The sequence below is a fragment of the Caretta caretta genome, chromosome 25 (genome assembly GCF_965140235.1).
Source record: "Caretta caretta isolate rCarCar2 chromosome 25, rCarCar1.hap1, whole genome shotgun sequence".
NCBI lineage: Eukaryota > Metazoa > Chordata > Testudines > Cheloniidae > Caretta > Caretta caretta.
The window spans coordinates 11,998,783-12,020,197 of record NC_134230.1 but is presented as its reverse complement, the minus strand read 5'-3'; the positions used below and the strand labels follow the sequence as shown (position 1 = coordinate 12,020,197).

Genomic DNA, 21,415 nt, shown 5'->3' with positions numbered 1-21,415 from the left:
TGTGGTAGCAGCAGGGGTGTCCTGTCTCTCGGGGGGGGGCTGGAGTTAGTAGCACCCCAGGGCTCTCAGCCAGCACAGAGCAGCGTGTCCTCCCAGCCCCCGCACCCCCATCTTCCGCGCCCGCCCCTTCCCCCGTCACATGCACCCTTGCAGCAGCCGGCTCGGCAGCATTAAGTGGCCGGGCCCTGATTTGTCACCCAGACCCCATCTCCGAGGAGGCCCCAAACGGGTGTGCGTGACTTGCCCCCTGTTCTCTCCATAGGCTCCTTGTCTGGCACTGGGGGGCGGGAGGCAGGACGAGCAGGGGGTGATGCAGCTTCCTCGGAGAGGGAATTTTCAGCCGCCGGCTCCACATCCCTGATGGGGCTCAGCAGAGTGACCTCGGGGCATCTCCTCCCCGCGGCATGCAGGGCCTCTGCCTCTAATGAGGACCTGGCTCTGCTCCTTTGCCAGAGCCCCGGGAGGCAGCAATTAGGGGGAGGTTTCCCAGAGGTTCATTAATGCACCATCACTTGTAATTGATGCAGGAGCCAGGCAGGTGGGGGAAGAGGGGGGGCACTGTGAACCAGCTGTGGGGGGGATCGGGAGGAGTGGAAGGGGCATGGGGACCAGCTGGGTGCTGGCAGGGGCCGGCATGCAGGACTGGGAGAGGGGCCAAAGGGCAGGAAAGGGGGCAGAGACCAGTGGCGGGGTGGGGGCATTTGGGAAGTGTATAGTAGCCGGTGGTGGAAAGGGGGAGGGAGCTGGAGGGAAAGGTCCCAGGAAGGCATCTCTTTAAAATAGCTGTCAGCTGCGATCCTTAGCTCCACGAGGGAGGCTTGGGACCCAGGGCTCCCCATCTCCCCACCCCACTGGGACCCCTCCTCCCTTCCCTGGTGAAGACCCCTGGTCCCCATGGGGATCCCCCCTCTTGTCCCTGGAGAGGAGCCCAGTGCAGAGCAAGCTGCGGGGGAGAGGGCGGGGGGGGGGATTGTCACAGTGACGGATGGGCCGTAGTGTCCCCCTCCTCAATGGCAGGCGCGTGTGGGTCAGAACACGCTGGCGGGGGGTGGGGGACAGGGGAGCCTCCTGAGGCCGGCTCTCTGCCAGCACAGAAGAAGCAGCAGCCATGTCCCTCCGCCCTGCTCTGCGAACCTTCCTCTCACCTAGCCTTGGGTCCCCCCTGCCTCTCCTTGCCCTCTGCACGGACAGCGCCGGCTATGGGGACGTGGCATTGACCAGGCACGGCACACGGCGCCCTGCCGGCCTGCCTCAGCCCTGGGCTAGTGCCCCGCTCTGCTGCTGACCACCTGGAGCCTGCGTGGGCCACATGGCTGGCCCGCTCTGGCAGCTGTGGGCATCCCTTCCTGCTGCCCTGGCATGAGTCTGGGACACAGTACCTGCGGGGGCTGGCGGAACTGGTCCTGCGCTCCCCCAGACCCCGCTGCCCCTTTCCCATCACAGAGACCATGTGCCCGACAGTCGCTCCAGGACGGAGTGGCCAGTGGAGTGCTTGGGAAAATCTTCCCATGTCAGATGGGGAAAATGCCCTCAACTCGCCAGGGAACCAGCCTGCCCCACCCACCAGGCCTGGCTCTTACACTCATGCATGGGTGTGGGTGTGTGTCAGGGGGTGGGGGAGGAAGGGGTGGTGTGTGGGGAGCATTTTTGTTTGGGGAGTTGGAGTTGTTTAGGAATGTGTGTGTGTGTGTGTGAGTGAGTCTGTGTGTTAGGACAATCCTAGAGATTGTCATGTGTTGGGGAGGTATTTGTGTTTGAGAGGTGTGTTATGAGTGGGTGACTGCTGGTGACCTGTTTGCTGCTTGTGTGTTATGAGTGTGTAGGTTTGTAGGGAGGGGTTGGGAATGAATTGGGGTGCATACGGGGGAGGTTTTATGGGGGGGGTGATTCAGGGATGTGTGTTGTGAGTGGGTAGGTTCGTAGGGAGGGGTTGGGAATGAATTGGGGTGCATACGGGGGAGGTTTCATGGGGGGGTGATTCAGGGATGTGTGTTGTGAGTGGGTAGGTTCGTAGGGAGGGGTTGGGAATGAATTGGGGTGTATACAGGGGTGTTTCTTGGGGGGGGTGATTCAGGGATGTGTGTTGTGAGTGGGTAGGTCCATGGGGAGGCGTTGAAGATGTTTTTGGGGATGTGTGATGGGGAGCCGGCAGTGTGGGTTGGGGAGTGTTTTGTGTCGGTTGTGTAGAGCTGTATATAACATTCACCCCCATGGCCTAGCACTCTCTCAGGCGCCTGCCCCCCTTCTCCCCCCCAGAGATAACCTGTACCGGGTGAGCCTGGAGCCTGCCACAGCCAGCGAGATGCGCTACCAGCAGGTAAGTGCCAGCCCTTGGCGGCGCTGCAGGTCTCCCCCAGGGGCTGCTAACCCCCAGGGCCGGCTCCCCATGCCTCCGCCAGGGACCAGCCTCACTTATTCATGGGTTCAGAACAAAGCCGCTGCCTTCAAGTGGGAGCCTGAGTGCAGGATCTCTCCAGGCAGCTCCAGGAGCAGGTCACACAGTCCTGGGGGCTCCTAGCAATTAGAAGCCCTGGGCAGGTGTCCGAGGTACAAATGTCAGCCCAGCCCCTCAGGCCACCACTGGCACGCAGGGGGCAGCATGCCTGGGCCGGTCTCTTCCCTCTGTGCATAGAGATGCTCATGCAGCTCCCAGCAATGCACCAAATGCAGGGAGCTGAGACCCAGCCAACTCGTCTCACTGATGGCTGCGGTGGGATGGGGCTAACTCGGTGCAGGGGGAGCAGCTGCAGCTACAGCTGCAGGACATCTGGGCCTTTCACTCACCTGAGTTTGACTTGAGTTCCTTGTTGGTTTTATCCCCAGAAATTGACTTGGGGGTCGAACCCACACGACATCAGCATCTGCCGGATGAAGGGGAAGCATGAGGTAAGGGTGCAGCCTGCCCTGCTGCCTGGCCTGCAGGGGCGGGGGCTGGGGGGAAGTGGTGTTTCCCCTGCACATTGCCCCAGCTCTCTGCGCCCCCCACTCCTCTCAGGCTAGGACTCCCAAGGTGCTTGCCATTACTCAAAATAGTGGCACCATGCTATGCACACTGGTGCCAGGATTCACACTCCCAGCTTGGGCGTGCACCAGGATCCACACCCCAGCTCACTAATGCCAGTACACCCACTCCCACAACTGTCCACTGAGCACACTGGCCTTGTTTGGTGCCTCAGCTCTCTGGCCAGCTCCTCCCATTGCCTTCCCGCTCGCTGTGGGGTGGTCAGCGTGGGCCCCACCGTGAGCTGTGTGTGTGTGTCATATTCTCTGCCTTTTAATGCCCTGCAAACATTTGTGTCAAATGTGATTTATTAGATGCTAGTATAATTGGCTTTGTAATTAATTATTTCTGGTCTGTTGATCAGAACAGACACATCTCATAATCGGTAAGAAATCCAATTTCCAGATTCCATTAATGCCTCTTCAGGCTGAAAAAGGCAGAGCACCGGGCTCCCCAGGGAGTGCAGACCGGGTGCCCCGCTGGATCAGAACCCGGGACAGCAGGAGCTCTGGCTCACAATTACAGCCAGGAAGTAGAATAAATCAGCCTTAGCTGAATGGGGCGCTGTCTCATTAAACATCTGAGGGCCAGACTCTGAGCTTCCTTACACCAGTCTGAATCGGGAGTGGATCTCTTCACACACAAAGAATTACTCCAGATCGACATCAGTGTAAGGGACAGGAGAATCTGATCCACAATCTTCCTAAAACATGGGAGGTCAATGGTTTCAGACGTGGGGGTCTGAGAGTGGGATTTTCAAGAGTACCGAATGGAATTTGGCACCTAGTTCCCACGGAATTCCCGTGGCACTTGAGTTCCCAGTTCCCTTAGCCTGCAGCCGCAAATCCGTACCTAGACACCCCCGTACAAGTGGCCTCAGTTTCCGTGGTATGGAATACCTACAGCATCCATGCAGTGGAAGTTGTGGCTGATCAGCGCGCGCTATCTCCCGTCCCCCCTCCCCAACCCCCAGTTCCCATTCTTCTTTCCCACTCCTCTCCCTACAGTGTGTCCTCTTTCAACCCCCCCCTTCCCAGTCTCTGTATTACCCTTCACTCATGCGTCCCTCCCCAACGCAATCCAACGGGTGCCTGTGAGAATCCAGCGCTATTATTTACATGGTAATCTCAGGGTCCCTGTCCTGTTTGAAAATCCAACCTCAAGCGCCTAACCGCACATTTGGGAACCCTCATCCACAGTAACCTCGAACCCATGGCAGGTTCCTGAGCCTTGCACACACGGGCACACACCCGGCCCCCCCACCTCTCCCGCACCTCCGAGCTTTGCAAAAGCATTTCCAGCCGTTTCCATCCACCCCTGCCCTTGCTCACGTCTTGTCTTTCTGCCCAGGCAGCTTTGCAGGGTTTCGGCCTCTCTTTGTTTCCCAATCAAAGCGCATGAATGTGTGTTTCCATGGTTTCCTAGCAGGCCTGGAAAAAAGGAGCTTTAAGGTGCTTGGTTGGATTCTTTTTTTTTTTTTCCTCCCCTGCACACTTTTGAAGGCCTCGTTCCTGGAGCTTTGGTTCACAAGGGCCAACCGTGGGGTGTGCAGGTGGCCATCAGCCCCTAAACGTGCAGCCTTTCTGTTTGTGTCCACCCTGCCGTCTGGAGCGGCACCTGGAGCCGGCTGGAGGAGCCCATCTGTATCCAGCCACTGACACCTCTGTGCAAGGTTAAAAGCCACTGTCAGGTTACAAATCCTGCATTCAAAATCATTCCCTCACCTGGGCAGCCAATGGCGTCGAAGATGATTAAGGCTGGATGAATTTTTAACACCTCTTTGTTGCCTCTGTCCATGCATATTGTCCCCTTTTGGCATTTCCCTCCGACTGGACAATGAAACTAAACGAAGCCTATAACTAGTGGGATGTCTGGGTTCCCAGGTACTAGCCCAGTCACGCTGCAGTGTTCCCAGTGCAAACCCTCCAGGGCGTTTTAAATAGAAACAGAAAACTGTTCTAACCTAGATTTAAAAACAAAAGCAACGGGGAAACATTTCTAGCTAGATGACTAGATAGATAGAGGAGTTTGCTTAGAGATGGGTGGATTTTACAGAGGAGAGGGATAGATGGGGATGCAAGTGAAGGGAGGGACAGATAAAGAGATGGATAGACAGAGGAGCATGGATAGCTAGCTAGGTAGGAATGCATGGGGGTAGATGTAGGGGGAGGCATGGGGTGGATAGATGGGTGGATGGATAGATCAGATGGGTGGCTGGGTAGATAGGATGGATGGATACAGGGGGGTGCACGGTGACTTAGAGAGATGTACTTCTTTACCTGAGCCATAAGTGGGGCGAGGCTCCCTGACCATGTCCTTTGAAGGTTGTGCTTTCCCTGATGTACTGAGATGGCCGCATGGTGCGGTCCTCGTCCCCTGGCACGGTGCTGGGCCCAGGGTGGCCGAACCAGCCCACAGTTTGGCCATCTGGGTGCATCAGGCCAAATGTTGCTCCCCGATAGCAGGCCCCCGCCCCACACCCATGAGTTCTAAGAGCAGGGATGGGCCCGTCGTCCCAGGCTGGCCCAGAGCATCGTTTCCCAACTCCGTCCTGGACAACGTAATCCCAGCGCAGTGAGCGGGGCTGCTCGAGCAGCCCCTGCCGCTGGCTCTGACCCCCCCTCTCCTCTCCAGGCCGAGTGCCGGAACTTCGTCAAGGTGTTGCTGGTGCGGAACGAGAGCACGCTCTTCGTCTGCGGGACCAACGCCTTCAACCCCGTCTGCGCCAACTACAGCGTGAGTCCCCCCCGCCCCACCCCGCCGGGGACGGAGAACGTGGCCTTCGGGGTCTGCCAACGGGCTGGGGCGTGTGTGTGTGTGGGTAGGGGGCGGGGGGGGGACCTCTCTGTGCGCAGCATCTGCCCGTGTCTGGCGCTCGCACAGGTACGTGGGGTGTGTCCCCCGTGTGGAGCGAGCGTGCGTGTGGGGCACGTGCCCACGTGTTTAGCATGGAGTGGAGCCTCTGTGTACCGTACGTATACGTGTTCCGGTGGGTGGCATGTGCCCTGCATGTGTGATGTGTATGTAGTACGTGCCTGTGTGTAGCAGGTAGTCAATCGTATGGACATGTAACATGTATGTATAGTATGTTCCCCTGTGTGGGGTCTCACATGTGTAGCGTGGACCCCTGTGTAGCGTTTGTGGGTCTCTGTGTCATTTGATCGCTGACTGGGTGGGTGTCTTCCCCTGACCCCCCTGCCCTGCCTGGGGACTCTCCCCTCTGGGCACGCGGCGCCCTGTTCCCCCGAGGCCTGCTTTCCTTACGCTCCTCACAGCGCCGGGAGCAAGGCAGCTGGCAGTGGGGCCGGGCAAAGTGCAGGGCGTGAGCACACAGTGCACCCCCCTCGCCCTGGGGAGCAAGGGGCAGCCCCAAGGGCCCGGCCCCAGGGGAACTGCTCATGTTGCGTGGGGCATGGTTCTGGGATGGAGCAGAGCTGGCGGGAGGGTGTCAGTGGGGCAGCACAAGGCAGCAGGGGCAGCCAGGGGCACAGTGCACTGGGGACATTCCCCCCTCAGGCCCGGATCCCTGCATCCCCCACTGGGGCTCTCCCTGCTCCCTGTGCTGAACCCCGGTTGCCTCCGAGCCGTTGCCAAGCGGACCCCAGGGGACAGACACAGCGCAGAGCTGATCAATGCCAGCTCTGCAAAGGTCCCAGCCCAGTGCGAAGGAGGCCAGGCTACCAAGAGCCTGGGAGGGAGCGGTGAAGCAGGGAGCAAGGCAAAGAGCCGCAGTGTATCCAATATTGAGGGGGACAGATGACACTGACCCGCACTGCTGTCATCCCCTGGCACAGCGGAGCCAGGGGCCAGGGAGCAGCATGTTCCAGGGAGAAGCCAAGGAGGTGTCCGTGGTGGGAATCCTAAACGGATGGCACCTAAACTAAAGAGTGGCCCCCAGCTCAGGCGTGGATCTGACGGCACCGGGGTGATGGGGCAGGAGCCTGGGGAACCTCCTGAATCCAAGAGGGGATGGGGGTGCAGGCTGTGTGAGAGGCAGCCTGGCACAGCCCGGGACTCAGGAGAGACGGGTTCTACTGCCATCTCCAGGGTGTGACCTTGGACAAGTCATTTTGCCTCGCTGTGCCTCAGTTTCCCCTCCCTTGCCCATTTAGACTGTAAGGTCTTTGAGGTGGGATCGTGTGTGTGCCCAGCGCCCAGCATGGTGGCACTCCCCTGGCAGCCAGTAGGAGTCGCAACACTCGGCACCCCGACAGGCCAGTCATTTAATGAGGTGCCTGGTTGTGGATTTAGGGGCCTTGCTTTAGTCCGTCCCTGAGTTTGCTGTTCGTGGGCGAGTGCGGGGAGACTGGGAGCTGTCAGGCCCCGGCGCGAACTTACCACCTCTCTCCCTCTCCTTAGATGGACACCCTGGAGCCCATTGGAGACAGCATCAGTGGCATGGCCCGGTGCCCCTACGACCCCAAACATGCCAATGTCGCCCTCTTCACAGGTCAGTACTACCCGGACTGCTCCCTGCTCTCGGGAGGGTGGGGGAGGGCATCTCTGCTTGGACTCAGAGTGATGAGCTCCCTGCTGGGAGCCCACCTGGCTTGGGGGGCCAAATCCGGGGGGTCACTGGCTTTTTGATTTTTTTCCTTCCTTCTTCCTTTTGTTCATTTTTTCTTTTGCTTTAGCTGTCTTCCTTTTGTCACTTTGTCCGTCTATTCCAATAAATACCCATTTATCTGTCTGTCTGTCTGTCTTGCAGTGGTGTTGTAGCCGTGTTGGTCCCAGGATATGAGAGAGACAAGGTGGGTGAGGTCATATCTTTTCTTGGACCAACGTCTGTTCGCGAAAGAGACGAGCTTTTGCGCTACACAGAGCTCGTCTTAGCTTGTTGCAGCTCGGAAGCGTCTCTTGCACCAACAGAAGTTGGTCCAATAAAAGATATCACGTCACCCACCTTTTCTCTCTCATTCTCTATCTATCTATCTATCTATCTATCCCCATATACTCCCTCTATCTATCTATCTATTTATCTATCCCCATATAACCCCTCTATCTATCTATCTATCTACATACACACCCCAATATCTATCTATCACTCCAATATCTATCTATCTATCCCCATCCACCCCATCTATCTATCTATCACCATACACACCCCAATATCTATCACCCCAATATCTATCTATATATCTAACTACATACACACCCCAGTATCTATCTATCACTCCAATATCTATCCCCATCCACCCCATCTATCTATCTATCCCCATACACACCCCAATATCTATCACCCCAATGTCTATCTATCTACATACACACCCCAATGTCTATCACTCCATTATCTATCTATCTATCCCCATACACACCCCAATATCTATCTATCTACATACACACCCCAATATCTATCTATCACTCCAATATCTATCTATCTATCTATCTATCTATCTATCCCCATACACACACCCCAACATCTATCACCGCAATATCTATCTATCTATTCATTTCCTCTCTCTCCTTGGCAGGCGGGATGCTGTTCACGGCCACGGTGACGGATTTCCTGGCAATCGACACCGTGATCTACCGGAGCCTGGGGGACAGCCCCACTCTGCGCACTGTCAAGCATGACTCCAAGTGGTTCAAAGGTGGTTTCCCGTCCCCACAGAGGCCATTCCCAGTGGGGTGCGGGGAGAGGGAGAACATTCTCTGCTGGGGACCCAGCTGGATCTGATGTGGGGGTTCCGTTTCCTGCTGCCTTAGAAAGTTTCTCAGCTTGGAGGCTCCTGGGGCACCTCCCCTTATGCCACTCCCGCCAGGCCCTGTCTCAAGGCGAGGGTGCCCCCATAGGGAACACGCGCTGCTGACTCTCATCAGGTTCCCCCCCTCCCCGCTTCCTGTAGCTAGGCCCTGACCCCGTTGTGTTCGCCCTTCTCCCACCAGAGCCCTACTTTGTCCACGCGGTGGAGTGGAAGAGCCACGTCTATTTCTTCTTCCGGGAGATCGCCATGGAGTTCAACTACCTGGAAAAGGTGAGGCACCCTTCCCGGGCTGCAGCCAGCGCTCTCCAGGGGCAGGGCCGCCCAGCCGGCGTCTGCTCTGCTCCTTCACTTCCCTAGGTGAAGTCTTGGGGACAAGCTAGGGTGGAGAACGGAGATCACAGGCCTTGGGAGCACATGGAGGACCGATGGTTCTGTGGGCAGTGGATGCTCCTGACCCGTCGATACTGATTTACAGGGCAAAGTACTGGGAGAATTGCCTTAGCTTCAAAGCAGCGCACGAAGGCTGCAGCTGGGCTCAGGATTCTATCGTGCAAGGCGCTGCGAAGACACAGGAGGAGACAGACCCTGCCCCAGCTGAGATCAGGGCCCCCACCGTGCAAGGCGCTGCACAGATACAGGGGGAAGACAGTTCCTGCCCCAAAGCACATACTGTGTAAGCGGGCGAGCCAGACAAAGGGTGGCAGGGAGGGAGAGGCACAGAGAGGGGAAGTGACTTGCCCGCGGTCACCCAGCTGGTCAGTGGCGCAGCAGGGAATGGGTCCCAAGTCTCCTAAGTCCCAGTCCCGTGCCCTGCTCCGCCCTGCTGTCTCTCCAACGGGGACCTAGCGTGGGTCTGTGGAGGCAGGTTCTGGGCAGAGGTGGAGGAGAGGCGGCAGCCTGGGAAGGTGGGGCGTTCGCACTGACTGGCCTGGGACCTGGGACCTGGGGATGGGCCGGACAGAAGATCCACCCACAGAAGCGTCTTCAGGCCAGGCTGTAACTGGGGTGGGGCACAGAGGCCACTGCATGGGAGATAACCACAGTGTGTGCCTCGCTACACCCTCCCAAAGCTCAATCCCTCTCTTCCCCCTCCACGATCCTGCAGTGAAAGGGCTACTGACTAGCCAGGGGGGCGGGGGGCACAGCAGCTCCGGTGTGGGCAAGCGGGGTTGGAAGACGGCTCATTGGCTGGGCTGGGAGGGCGGCAGGGGCGGGTGCCTCCTCCCCGTGACACCCTCATCCCCGCGGCAGGTGGTGGTGTCCCGGGTGGCCCGGGTGTGTAAGAACGACATGGGCGGGTCGCAGCGCGTGCTGGAGAAGCAGTGGACGTCCTTCCTCAAGGCCCGGCTGAACTGCTCCGTGCCGGGGGACTCGCACTTCTACTTCAACGTCATCCATTCGGTGACGGACATCTTGTACCTGGACGGGCGGCCCGTGGTGCTGGCGGTCTTCTCCACGCCCTCCAACAGGTCAGTCCTCTGCAGCCAAGGGGCAGGGAGGGGCCCCTTGCACCGTGTCCAGCTGGGGGGGTCTCTCCCCACTGCTCATTTCGCCCCCAGCTGATGTTCGCGCCCCCTTCCCAAAGGAGCAGGCATGTGCCCCGGCCAGCTTGGGGACCTGATCCTGCAGACTGCCTCGCAAAGCTCCCACAGGCTAGTGGATCTCAGCGTTGGGCCAATGGCTCCCACGGGACGTCTGCAGAGAACCCCGACGTGCTGACCAAATCGGGCACGGATCAGTCCGTCCCCCCCTTCTGAAATTCCACTTGCGGTCTCTGCACACGCACACACGTGCACACCCTCGCACGTGGGCCTGGGGGCCTGCACACGTGCACTTGTGCACACATCCTGCATGAGCCCTGAGGGCCAGATCCAGGTAGCTGAAGTCAGTGGGAGTCTCTGCATTCGTTCCACTCGGCTTTGGATCAGGGCTGCACAGACACCCACACTGTTGTCCCCCCAGCCCTGCAGATTTTCCACGCAGCCTCGCTGAGAGGCCGCTGCGCCTCAGGGAAAACGCATGCACGCCCGGCTTTGGGCCTGATCCGGAGCTCAAAGACTCCCATTGCCTTGCCCTGGCCCTGGATCAGGCCCATCGTGAGTTGCTCCTGGCACTTGGGCTCAGACTGTCCCTCCCATCCACCAGCCATGCAACGGGCTTCGCGTGATTTAGGGGGTCATCGTGCATATTTCACACCCGGGGGGCTCAACTCCCGGCTCTGTCCCAGGTCCCGCCACCACTCCACCCCTTCCCCCGAGGCCCCCCCCCCGCCTCTTCCTGACCCCGCTCCACTCCCACCTTGCCTCTTCCTGCCCAATTCCACCCTCTCCCCCCAGCACACTGCATCCTCGCTCCCCCCCCCCCCCCCCGAGCCTCCTGCCTGCCGTGAAACCGCTGATTGCGGCGGGCAGGAGGGAGGGGGCGGCACTGATCGGCAGGGCCCGCCAGCGTGCGGGAGGCACTGGCAGGGGGGAACGGGGGGGCAGCTGATAGAGGGGCTGCCGGTGGGTGCTACCTCCTCTGGATAGAAATCCTATCCGCTCCCTAGCCAAGCCCACTGGGGTCCTCCTGCCGCGTGGCACCATGGGAACCCACGGGGACGTCAGTTTCACCCGCGAGGGTCCATTCCATGGCTGGGATTATGTGCAAACCTGCGGGGGGTGGCGGGGGAGAAAAATCCAGACGTGCCCCTTCTCCGGGGAGGCCAGGGCATCTCCCGTCACAGGCCCAGGAACATCCCTGACTGCTGCGGGCGATTGGTATGCGCTGCCTGTTGAGCCCAGGGCTAGGGGGCGAGGGCTGATTGTGCAGTGGGGGGTCCCGGCTCTTCGGGTCTGGCGGTAGCTTTGGTAACAAGTCTGCCATGGCGAGAGCCGCCCAGGGTGGGCAGTGGGTAGAGAATGGGTTTTTTTCTCTGTCTTTTGGCTGCTCTGAAGGCCTCCCTCCCCTGTCTGAGCCACGCAGTCTATCCCTTCCCCGCCCCGCACCCCGAGCCTTGGCAGTAGCCACCAAGAGGGGCAGGCAGCTCGGCCCCCTCCGGGATGGCAGCAGAGCTGTGTGTGTTAGCACCCTGAGCCATGCCAGCTGCAGAGACCTCCCCATCTCTTGCCGCCACATTGGTTAACGTGCCAGGCACGGACGGGGCAGGCCAGGGGTCCCCCGAGGTGTGAGGATGCTGCAGTGTGGGTCTGACACAGCTTTGTGTGACTGGGAGCCAAGTAGCTGCTTTCAGATTGCTGTGCGGAGAACCTGGCCCGGGCTGGATCTGGATCCCAGACAGAACCCAGCCCAGGCTCCAGACTGGATCCCAGATGGAACCTGGCCCAGACTGGATCCCAAACAGAACCCAGCCCAGGCTCCAGACTGGATCCCACGGAACCTGGCCCAGACTGGATCCCAAACAGAACCCAGCCCGGACTGGATCCCAAACAGAACCCAGCCCAGGCTCCAGACTGGATCCCAGATGGGACCTGGCCCAGACTGGATCCCAAACAGAACCCAGCCCAGGCTCCAGACTGGATCCCAAACGGAACCCAGCCCAGACTGGATCCCAAACAGAACCCAGCCCAGGCTCCAGACAGGATTCCAAACAAATCTACATCAAGACAAATCCCATCCATAGCTCAACCGAAACTAGATCCCAAACAGAACCTGGCTCAGATCCGTAAGCAGATCTCATGCAAAACTAGACTCAGAAGCCAAACCAAATCTGAACGGAATCAAGCCCAGACACCAAACTAGATCCCAAACAGAACCCAACCCCAAATGGATCCCAAACAGAGCTGGGCCTAGACACCAAACCAGATCCCAAGCAGTACTAGATCCCAAACAGAACCCGACAAAGGATCAGCGCAGAGTCAAAGCGGAATTCAGCCCCAGCCCCAGACAAGAACCGTTGGGACACCCAAAAATATTCACCCAAGTCCTTAGTGAGTTGCTCAGCCCAGGCCCATAATGTCCTCTGTGACCTTTGCAGGGGGGTCCCGTGCTGTGCAGGAGGAGTGTGGGAGTGGGTGCTGGGAGGCTGGGCCGGCGACATGGCTCTCATGGCCCTTGTGTCTCTGCAGCATCCCCGGCTCAGCGGTCTGCGCCTTCGACATGGCACAGGTGGCATCTGTCTTTGAGGGGCGCTTCCGGGAGCAGAAATCCCCCGAGTCCATCTGGACTCCCGTGCCAGAAGAGATGGTGCCGAAGCCGCGGTGAGTGGATGGCACGCACCCTGGGCAACGGCCCGTGTGTATCGCCAGGACCCCGCAGCGGGCTGGCTGCCAGGGCAGAGCACCCAGGCTTTGTGTGGGCAGACCAGGAGCGCTGGCCCAGCAGAGAGTGGGAATGTGGAGCGATGCCCATGCAGAGAGCATGGCCAATTATCAACCCTCTCCCACCCTATGTCCTGGGGGTCCCTCTCCTCCCCTGCGTCCTGGGGGTCCTTCCACTTGCCCACCTTGGTCCTTGTGTCCTGGGTTGTCCCTCCCCTTCCCCATCCTCTGTCCTGGAGTGTCCTTCCCCCACCCTGGTCCCCATGTCCTGGGGTGTCCATCCTCTCCCTGACCCTGGGTCCTGAGATGTCACCCCTCCCAGCCCAAGTCCTGGGTTCCCACCCCATCCCCCACCATGGGCCCTGAGTCTTAGAGTGTCCCCCTCACCGCCCCCACCTCCAGTTCTAACTCAAGAGTCACCTGTGGCCCATGCAGTCAGATCGAGGGTTCGGGACCAGCCCCTGCCTGGAGGTGAGGGGGGCGACAGAGGGAACGATCCATTCCTGATCCGTTGGTCACACCCCTGCTCAGGTAGGCAGGGTCGCCCCCCTGCCCCGGCTTCCTGCTCCCCCAGGCCACTGCTAGCAGCTGCACCCTCCGGGAGGGACACACAGGGGCGGGAGGGGTCAAGGTTTGCGGGCGAGAGGAAGTGGGGGATATGTGCCGCTCAGCCCTTGCCTCCCGCTCTGCCCCCAGGCCTGGGTGCTGCGCAGCCCCCGGCATGCGTTATGACTCCTCCAGCTCCTTCCCGGACGAGATCCTCAACTTCGTGAAGACGCATCCCCTGATGGACGAGTCGGTGCCTTCCCTGGGCCACGCCCCGTGGATCATCCGCAGCACGACTCGGTGAGAAACCCGCCCGCTCAGCCGTGCTTCCCCCTCCCTGGCGCCCGGGGGGCCCAGGCCACACACACACCCCACCCCGCAGGAACAGGGGGAAAGCCAAGGAGCAACACACGCCTCGAGCCGCTGGCACCCTGGAGGCCTGGCCTGGGTGCTCCCAGCCAGGAGCAAAGAGCCAGTAGGTGTGGCCGGACTGGTGTTTAGGGAGGGTGGAGTGAGTGTTAGGCAGGACTGGATTCCCCCTTCGTTCCCCTGTCTCAGCTGCCTGGAGCAGATTTAGGTCGGTCCTGGGGCCGGTTGTGTTCAACATCTTCATTAATGATCTGGAGGATGGGATGGATTGCACCCTCAGCAAGTTCGCGGATGCCACTAAGCTGCAGGGAGAGGTAGATACGCTGGAGGGTAGGGATAGGGTCCAGAGTGACCTAGACAAATTGGAGGTTTGGGCCAAAAGAAATCTGATGAGGTTCTACAAGGACAAGTGCAGAGTCCTGCTCTTAGGACAGAAGAATCCCATGAACTGCTACAGGCTGGGGACCGACTGGCTAAGAGGCAGTTCTGCAGAAGAGGACCTGGGGGTTACAGTGGACGAGAAGCCGGATATGAGTTTGCAGTGTGCCCTTGTTGCCAAGAAGGCCAGTGGCATACTGGGCCGCATTAGTAGGAGCATTGCCAGCAGATGGAGGGATGTGATCGTTCCCCTCTATTCGACATTGGTGAGGCCACATCTGGAGTAATGCATCCAGTTTTGGGCCCCCCACTACAGAAGGGATGTGGACAAATTGGAGAGTCCAGCGGAGGGCAATGAAAATGATCAGGGGGCTGGGGCACATGACTTACGAGGAGAGGCTGAGGGAAATGGGGTTATTTAGTCGGCAGAAGAGAAGAGTGAGGGGGGATTTGATAGCAGCCTTCAGCTACCTGAAGGGGGGTTCCAAAGAGGATGGAGCTCGGCTGTTCTCAGTGGTGGTGGGTGGCAGAACAAGGAGCAATGGTCTCAAGTTGCAGTGGGGGAGGTCTAGGTTGGATATTAGGAAACACTCTGTCACTAGGAGGGTGGTGAAGCCCTGGAATGGGTTCCCTAGGGAGGTGGTGGAATCTCCATCCTTAGAGGTTTTTAAGGCCCGGCTTGACAAAGCCCTGGCTGGGATGATTTAGTTGGGGTTGGTCCTGCTTTGAGCAGGGGGTTGGACTAGATACCTCCTGAGGTTCCTTCCAACCCTGATCTTCTAGGATTCTATGATTTTCCTTAGAAGGAGATAAACGATACGAAGGGTGTGTGCACAGGTGTGTGTGCACGTGTGCACTTGCGAGTGTGTGAGTGTGTGCATGTGTGTGAATGCATGCAACTGAGTGTGTATGTGCACATGGGCCCTTCTGAGGGGGTGTGTCCATGTGTATGTGTGCACTTTTGAGTGTGGACATGTGTGCATACATGTGAACTTGTGAGTGTGTCTACACTTGTGTGTGTGCGTGTGCACTTGTGAGGATATGCCTACAGTTGTGTGTGGACACGCGCACTTTGTGTGCGTGTGTGCAGTTGTGAGTGTGGGGACATGTATGCACATGGGTGTACACATGCCCTTGTGTGTCTATGCATGCTCTTGCGAATGTGAGTACCAGTGTGTAAATGTGCATTTGTGAGGGGGTGGGTGTCACATGTGCACTTGTGGGTGTGTGCGCACATGTGCCTGTGCGAGGACTGAGGGCACCAAGAGGCTTGATAAATCTTCTCAACTTTGCTGCCGAGATTGCCTCATTCTAATTAAATCTGCCTTAATTGCTGTTTTATGTGGAATTAATCAAGCATCACTCCCTGGCTCTCAAGCCAGAAGCTCCCATCCAGAGGCTCTGGGGGCTCCTGTTGATGGGCAGATGCATCACTCGCTGGGATTCGAGGCGTTGAGAGGGGAAATGCGGCGGGGTGTGGTGGGGAGCGTGCACCGCACGTGGGGGGGTGCATATGCGGGAAGCTGGGAGGACGGGGACAGGGACCAGTGCACGTGCCAGGGGGGCATGCGGTCGCCAGCCGGGCCCTGATGGCGCGCTGGCGGGAGGGAGCAGGAGGGGGTGGGGAGCGCAGTGCTTCCCAATCCTCACCCCATGGTACCAGCACTGAAAATGCAAAACAGCCGGAGTTCATTGGTGCTGATAATTACAGCTGTGATGAGACAACAGAAAACTTATTCTAATTGACCCTTTTGGGGGGGGGGGGGGGTAGGGACAAGGAGCTCTTGTTTAGCTGCAGCTTTCTGTAAAGGTTGTGATACCCACCAAAATCTCTTCCTCTCCTCTGCCTGGCCTTGGCTCGGCCTCTGGGGGCCTTTCTCGGGGGTCTGTCTGTCTATGGGTTCATGGGTCTGTCTGTCTGGAGCTGTGTGGGTGTATGTTGCATAGCAAGGAAACCACTGAAGTGGTGCAGGGGTGTCTGTGCCCACATGTGATGTGCAAGTGTGTGAACATGTGGAAGCAGGGATGTCCCTGTGTGGAGAGGGATTGTGTCCAGAATGCAAGTAGAATCTGTGCATTTCTGCTCTGGATGTATGGTACATGGGCTTCTGGAGTCTGTATGGATGCCGGGGGGGGGGGTGTAGGTGTGTGGGGGTGTATACATGTGTGTATACCTTCTTGAACTGTTGTTTCTTCAGGTTCAGTTTGGGATCTGGGTGGGTTCTGATGGGGATCTGGGTTGGGTTCTGGTTAGGATCTGGATGAAGTTCAGTTTGGGATGTGGGTGGGTTCTGATGGGGATGTGGGTGGGTTCTGATGGGGATCTGGGTTGGGTTCTGGTTAGGATCTGGATGAAGTTCAGTTTGGGATCTGGGTTGGGTTCTGATGGGGATCTGGGTGGGTTCTGATGGGGATCTGGGTTGGGTTCTGGTTAGGATCTGGATGAAGTTCAGTTTGGGATGTGGGTGGGTTCTGATGGGGATGTGGGTGGGTTCTGGTTGGGATGTGGGTTGGGTTCTGGTTGGGATCTGGATCAAGTTCAGTTTGGGATCTGGGTTGGGTTCTCATGGGGATCTGGGTGGATTCTGGTTGCGATGTGGGTTGGGTTTGGGTGGGGACGTAGATTTCCCATACACACTAGCAGGAGGGCCGTAAGTGGTAACTCTGCAGTTCTTTTCTAGCTACAGAGAGTCCGATCCACACTAGGTGTGTTAACCCCGGGACACTATCCCATCTCCCCTTCCTCCTGCCTCACTCCCCCACATCTGATGGCATCACCTCTTCTCTCCTGAACCTCAGCCATCATGAACAATAACGAGCGACCCCACTTCCACCCCACACTCTGCAGGTATCAGCTCCGTAAAATTGTGGTGGACACTGCGGCGGGGCCCTGGGGCAATTGCACCGTGGTCTTCCTGGGCTCCAACACTGGCACCATCCTCAAGTTCCTGATCAAGCCCAACATCAGTGCCAGCCGCTCAGCCATCAGCGCCGGGAGCCAGAGCCTGCTCCTGGAGGAGTTCGAGACCTACCACCCCGGCAGGTAGGAGGCTAGCGCTTTCGGAACAGTGGCACCCAGGGGCTGGGAATGAAGTTAAACAGGATGGAGGGGGTTTGGGGAACATGCAGTGGGCTTTGGGGACACAGAAATGCCAGTCAGAGAACAGGAAATGCCATGGGGGCGGGCATGGTGTAAGCGCCTGAACGGATGGATCCGAGTCTCTGTGATACTAAGGTGAGTCCCTACGGCTTTCTCACAGCAGCAGGGAGTGTTGTTTGTGCCCACCTGGGGAAACTCTCCCCAACTATCCAGAGTTACACTCCCCAGCTTCTACTCTTGTGGCACGGGAGTGCCCAGTCCCTTGCGTCTGGACACCCGCAGCGCACCCCAGGGTACTGGGTTCATCGTGGTTCTGCCCTCTCCTTAGCATGAGGCATGTGGACGTGTCTGTAGCAAACCCAAAGCGAAGTGTATTTCACAGAGCTTGAGACAGAGACTCAAAGAGCAGCAAGTACAAGGATTTGGAAACGTAAGGTTACAGGTACAACCCAATCTAGAGCCTATACTTATTAACAAGCTGCTTTCCTGTCTAACAAGGTATTTCTCACCCAAATGGTGAGTCCGTGCAGCACTTGTCCAGTCCAGAAAGCTGGGATCCACCTGGAGCTAGCATGTCTCCTCCATAATGGATAAAATCTTGGGCCCTCTCTTCTCCTGCAGTTACAGACTCTTGTCTCTTGGCCCAGGGGGGTCCCCTATTTTCTTGGGGTACTTGGGTCTTTGTAAATCCTCAGGCCTGCAGCTTAAACGGCAAACTCAGGGCGGCTGATTCAGTCCGCCACCTCGCCACTGGGGACGAGCTTCACTTCAAAGCTAATCTCCTCTGTGTTACGTCTCTCTCCAACGACTTCCTCTCCAAACATCTCGCCCTGACCATGACGATCAGCTAGTTCTTAGCTTGCGGCAGAGACCCTGCATGACCCCCCCACCCTCCCATGGTGAACAAGTGAGACGATGGTGCGACGCGGGTACTAGACCTGCCAGGGCAGGTCTCTGTCACGGTCTCCCATGTAATTCTCAGGCCCTGGTGCAGAAGTTTGCTTCTATGAGGGGGCGTCAGATTCACAGTGGCTCCCACACGCACTCTGAGTTCACGTTCCGTGTCCGCACAGGCCTGCCCCTGCCCCTCCACGTCCACCCAACGCAGGGTGCGATCAGTCCCCAGGTGTCAGGCCTCCCTGACAGTGACGCAGAGTGAATTCCGCCCCATGGTCCATCGAGGGACCTCCGCATCTCCTGCAGCACAAAAGGACCTCGGGTTCCTTGCCTGACTTGGCACCTTCTCAGAGGTGTGGGGAGGAGCGTGGGGCTTTGGTTCTGTTCTCTGTCTGTTGGGAAGGATGCCAAAGGTCCCTCCGCCCCGTGCCCTTCTGGGGACCAGTCCCAGTTGCACGCTGGCCACCCCGCACAGTGGCAGTCCAGGGTCAGGGCGGGCAGGCTCCCCTCTGGGACGTTGGGCGGACTGAGATTTCCCCTGGGTCTGTCTGCAGGTGCGGCCGAGACAACGAGGACGAAAGGAAGCTCTTGGGCATGGAGCTGGACAAAGCCACGGGATCCTTGCTGCTGGCCTTCCCCCCGTGCGTGGTGAGGGTGCCCACTGCCCGATGCCAGCAGCACTCGGGCTGCATGAAGTGAGTTTCTCGTCCTCAGCTCGGGGGTTGTGAGTGGGCGGGGTTTGGGGTTGTGGGCGGGGTTTGGGGTCCGTAGAGCACCCTTCCCCCGCAACACACAACCCTCTCCCTGGTTTTGCATTGAAACCCCTGTCTCTCGTCCCCGCTGTCCCATGACTGTGGTTCTGGGGGGTGAGGGGCGAGTTCCTCTTGTAGGAGCCAAGCTGCCCCGCAAGTAATGCCATCCATCACACGTGCTGGGGCCCGAGGGCCGGTGCCCACGTCCTCGCCTGCGACATTCCCCACCCTCATTATCAGAGCCCGAGACACAATTATTCAGAACGTCTCGGCTTAATACCTGGCCCCTTCGGGAAGCTCCTGGCAAGTTAAAGCTCTGGCTTCTGGGAAGGGACTGAGCTGAGGGCAGCATGTGATTTTTCCAGGACAACCACCGCTTTGTCCATCAGCTCCTGGGCTCGAGGGGGTCTCCAGGGGCATTCTGGGCCCCTTCCCTGCCGTCAGCTCCAGCTCGGCCACAGGCCAGCTGCCCACCTGAGCAGATGTGCCCTCCGTCCCCTGGAGCTGAGAGTCGACCGAGAGCTGAATGAAGCAGGGGACCTTATGTTAAAAATAGCATGTGACCATGAAAACTGGGGCCCTAATGCAGACTTACTAGGGCACTGGATTGAGGTAACGCGGGCATTAATGCGGCCGCTTCCTGCCTTGGGCGTGCTGGACAGGGTAACCCCCATGTTCTTGTAATGGGGCTTTTCGGAGGTCATTATTTGTATGTGGCCCCATTGCGCCAGGCGCTGTGCATAGAGCGAGAGACGGTCCCTGCTCACAGACAACACAAAAGATGGGAAGGGAAACAGAGGAAGTGACTTGCCCCGGGCTCCCCCAGTAGCAGAGCTGGGATGAGAACCCAGGCGTCCTGAGGCCCTGCCCAGCTCCCCACCCACCAGCCCACGCTGCCGGCATACATGCCAGCCTGTGTTCCTTCGTTATTTAATAGTCAACACAGCTTCTTTGCCGCCCCGGATGCAGCATTCTCACGAGTCGCATCCAGGTTCTCAAAGACCCCATGAGCCAATTTCTTTGCCATGTGACCTTGCCGGCTCCAAGGGGCCTACACCAGGGATAGATTTGGCCCAGTAAACTGTCCCACCCTGACTATGGACTAGGCGCCCGCGATCCACCGTGCCGGGACGTGGACTTCTCTAACCAGCCCCCTTGCCTGCCGGGTTTCAGGAACTGCCTCGGGAGCCGGGACCCTTACTGCGGCTGGACCCCCGAGGGCTCCTGCATCTTCCTGGAAACCAACACCAGGTAATACTGGCCAGCGAGGACCCCTCCAGGGCTGGGGGTGGGGAGCCGTCTGGATGGGAGTTGGCTGCTGCAGGTGGTGCTGGGTTAACGGCCCTAAGGACCGGAGACCTAGGGCAACCCAGGCTGTGGGATGAGCCTCCGCCTCGCTGCCCTGCTACTCTGCCTCCGCCCTGATCTGGTGGGGCCACCTCCCTGCGCCTTTGGCCTCTCTGCTGAGCCAGCCAGCCTGGGGTACCACTGATTGCGCAGGTGGGGTTTATGCTGCGACCCTCCTAACAGCTGGGCTGAGAACCAGCAAACTCATCTCACGCCCAAGCCCCGTCAGACGGTAATGGCACGTGGTCCCCGCCAGGTGAGAGGTTTTGCCCAGACTTCTGCTGCCGAAAGAATCCCGGGATCTTCTTCCTCATGCAGCATCTCAGCCCTCGCCCTGCCGGAGACCCCGTGTCCCTGCCCCGTGCTAGGCGTCTGGGGATAAAGGAGAGATGCTCAGAGGCCAGCAGCTCCTCGAGGTGTACTGGGGAGTAGCTCCCTCCCGGGGTGCTCCACGGACATAGGGCTGGACCAAGCTCCAGATTAGGGTGGGGGGAGGGATTTGCCAGTGGGGCCTATTGAGACCCAGAACACGGATGGGGGACCATCCACCGAGCATCTCCCTTCCCCTGGGAGCCCTTTGCTCCCATCCGACCGTCTGCTGCTGGATTCCCCGGCCCAGCCGGTGCTGAGCACCCCCACCCCAAGGGTCGTGTCATTTCCATGTGGCGTCACTGGGGCAGGTTAGGGGGGTGGAGGATGGAATTCCCTCCCCTGCAGGAATCGGGCCAGGGCTGGCACCTGGCCTTGGTGCAGGAATGCCCCGGGGTCTGTAATGACCAGACTCGGTTCCACGTGTCAGCTGCCATGGGGCCCCCAGCAGCCCAGCCCGGGGCCCCCAGCACCCCCTGGCACAACCCTGGGGTCTGCACTACTGCAGGGGTGAAGTGTCCCCTATTCAGCCAGCCTCCCTCCTATTCCCAGCCCTCGCCCCCAGCATTTCCTCCCTCTGACTGATCCCTTCCTTCCTTGTGGCCGTCCCGCAGGGCTGTGTTCGAACAGGACATCGCCGGAGGCAGCATCTCGCACCTCGGGGAGTGTGAGGGTAAGGGCTCGCTGGCGCG

The 21,415-nt window shown here is 58.8% G+C and overlaps 1 protein-coding gene across 2 annotated transcripts in view; it reads left to right on the top strand.

Annotated features, from left to right (window-relative positions):
- Positions 1-21,415, top strand: part of SEMA6B (semaphorin 6B) — an 85,632-nt gene that overhangs the window by 59,149 nt on the left and 5,068 nt on the right. For both annotated transcript variants that reach the window (XM_075123345.1, XM_048831099.2), the window contains exons 4-16: positions 2,257-2,317; positions 2,824-2,886; positions 5,636-5,737; positions 7,361-7,451; positions 8,473-8,592; positions 8,888-8,976; positions 9,958-10,175; positions 12,774-12,905; positions 13,662-13,811; positions 17,107-17,301; positions 18,810-18,950; positions 20,181-20,258; positions 21,338-21,396. In XM_075123345.1, coding sequence (XP_074979446.1) covers positions 2,257-2,317; positions 2,824-2,886; positions 5,636-5,737; positions 7,361-7,451; positions 8,473-8,592; positions 8,888-8,976; positions 9,958-10,175; positions 12,774-12,905; positions 13,662-13,811; positions 17,107-17,301; positions 18,810-18,950; positions 20,181-20,258; positions 21,338-21,396 — 1,499 coding nt within the window. The remainder of the gene's footprint in view (positions 1-2,256; positions 2,318-2,823; positions 2,887-5,635; positions 5,738-7,360; positions 7,452-8,472; positions 8,593-8,887; positions 8,977-9,957; positions 10,176-12,773; positions 12,906-13,661; positions 13,812-17,106; positions 17,302-18,809; positions 18,951-20,180; positions 20,259-21,337; positions 21,397-21,415) is intronic.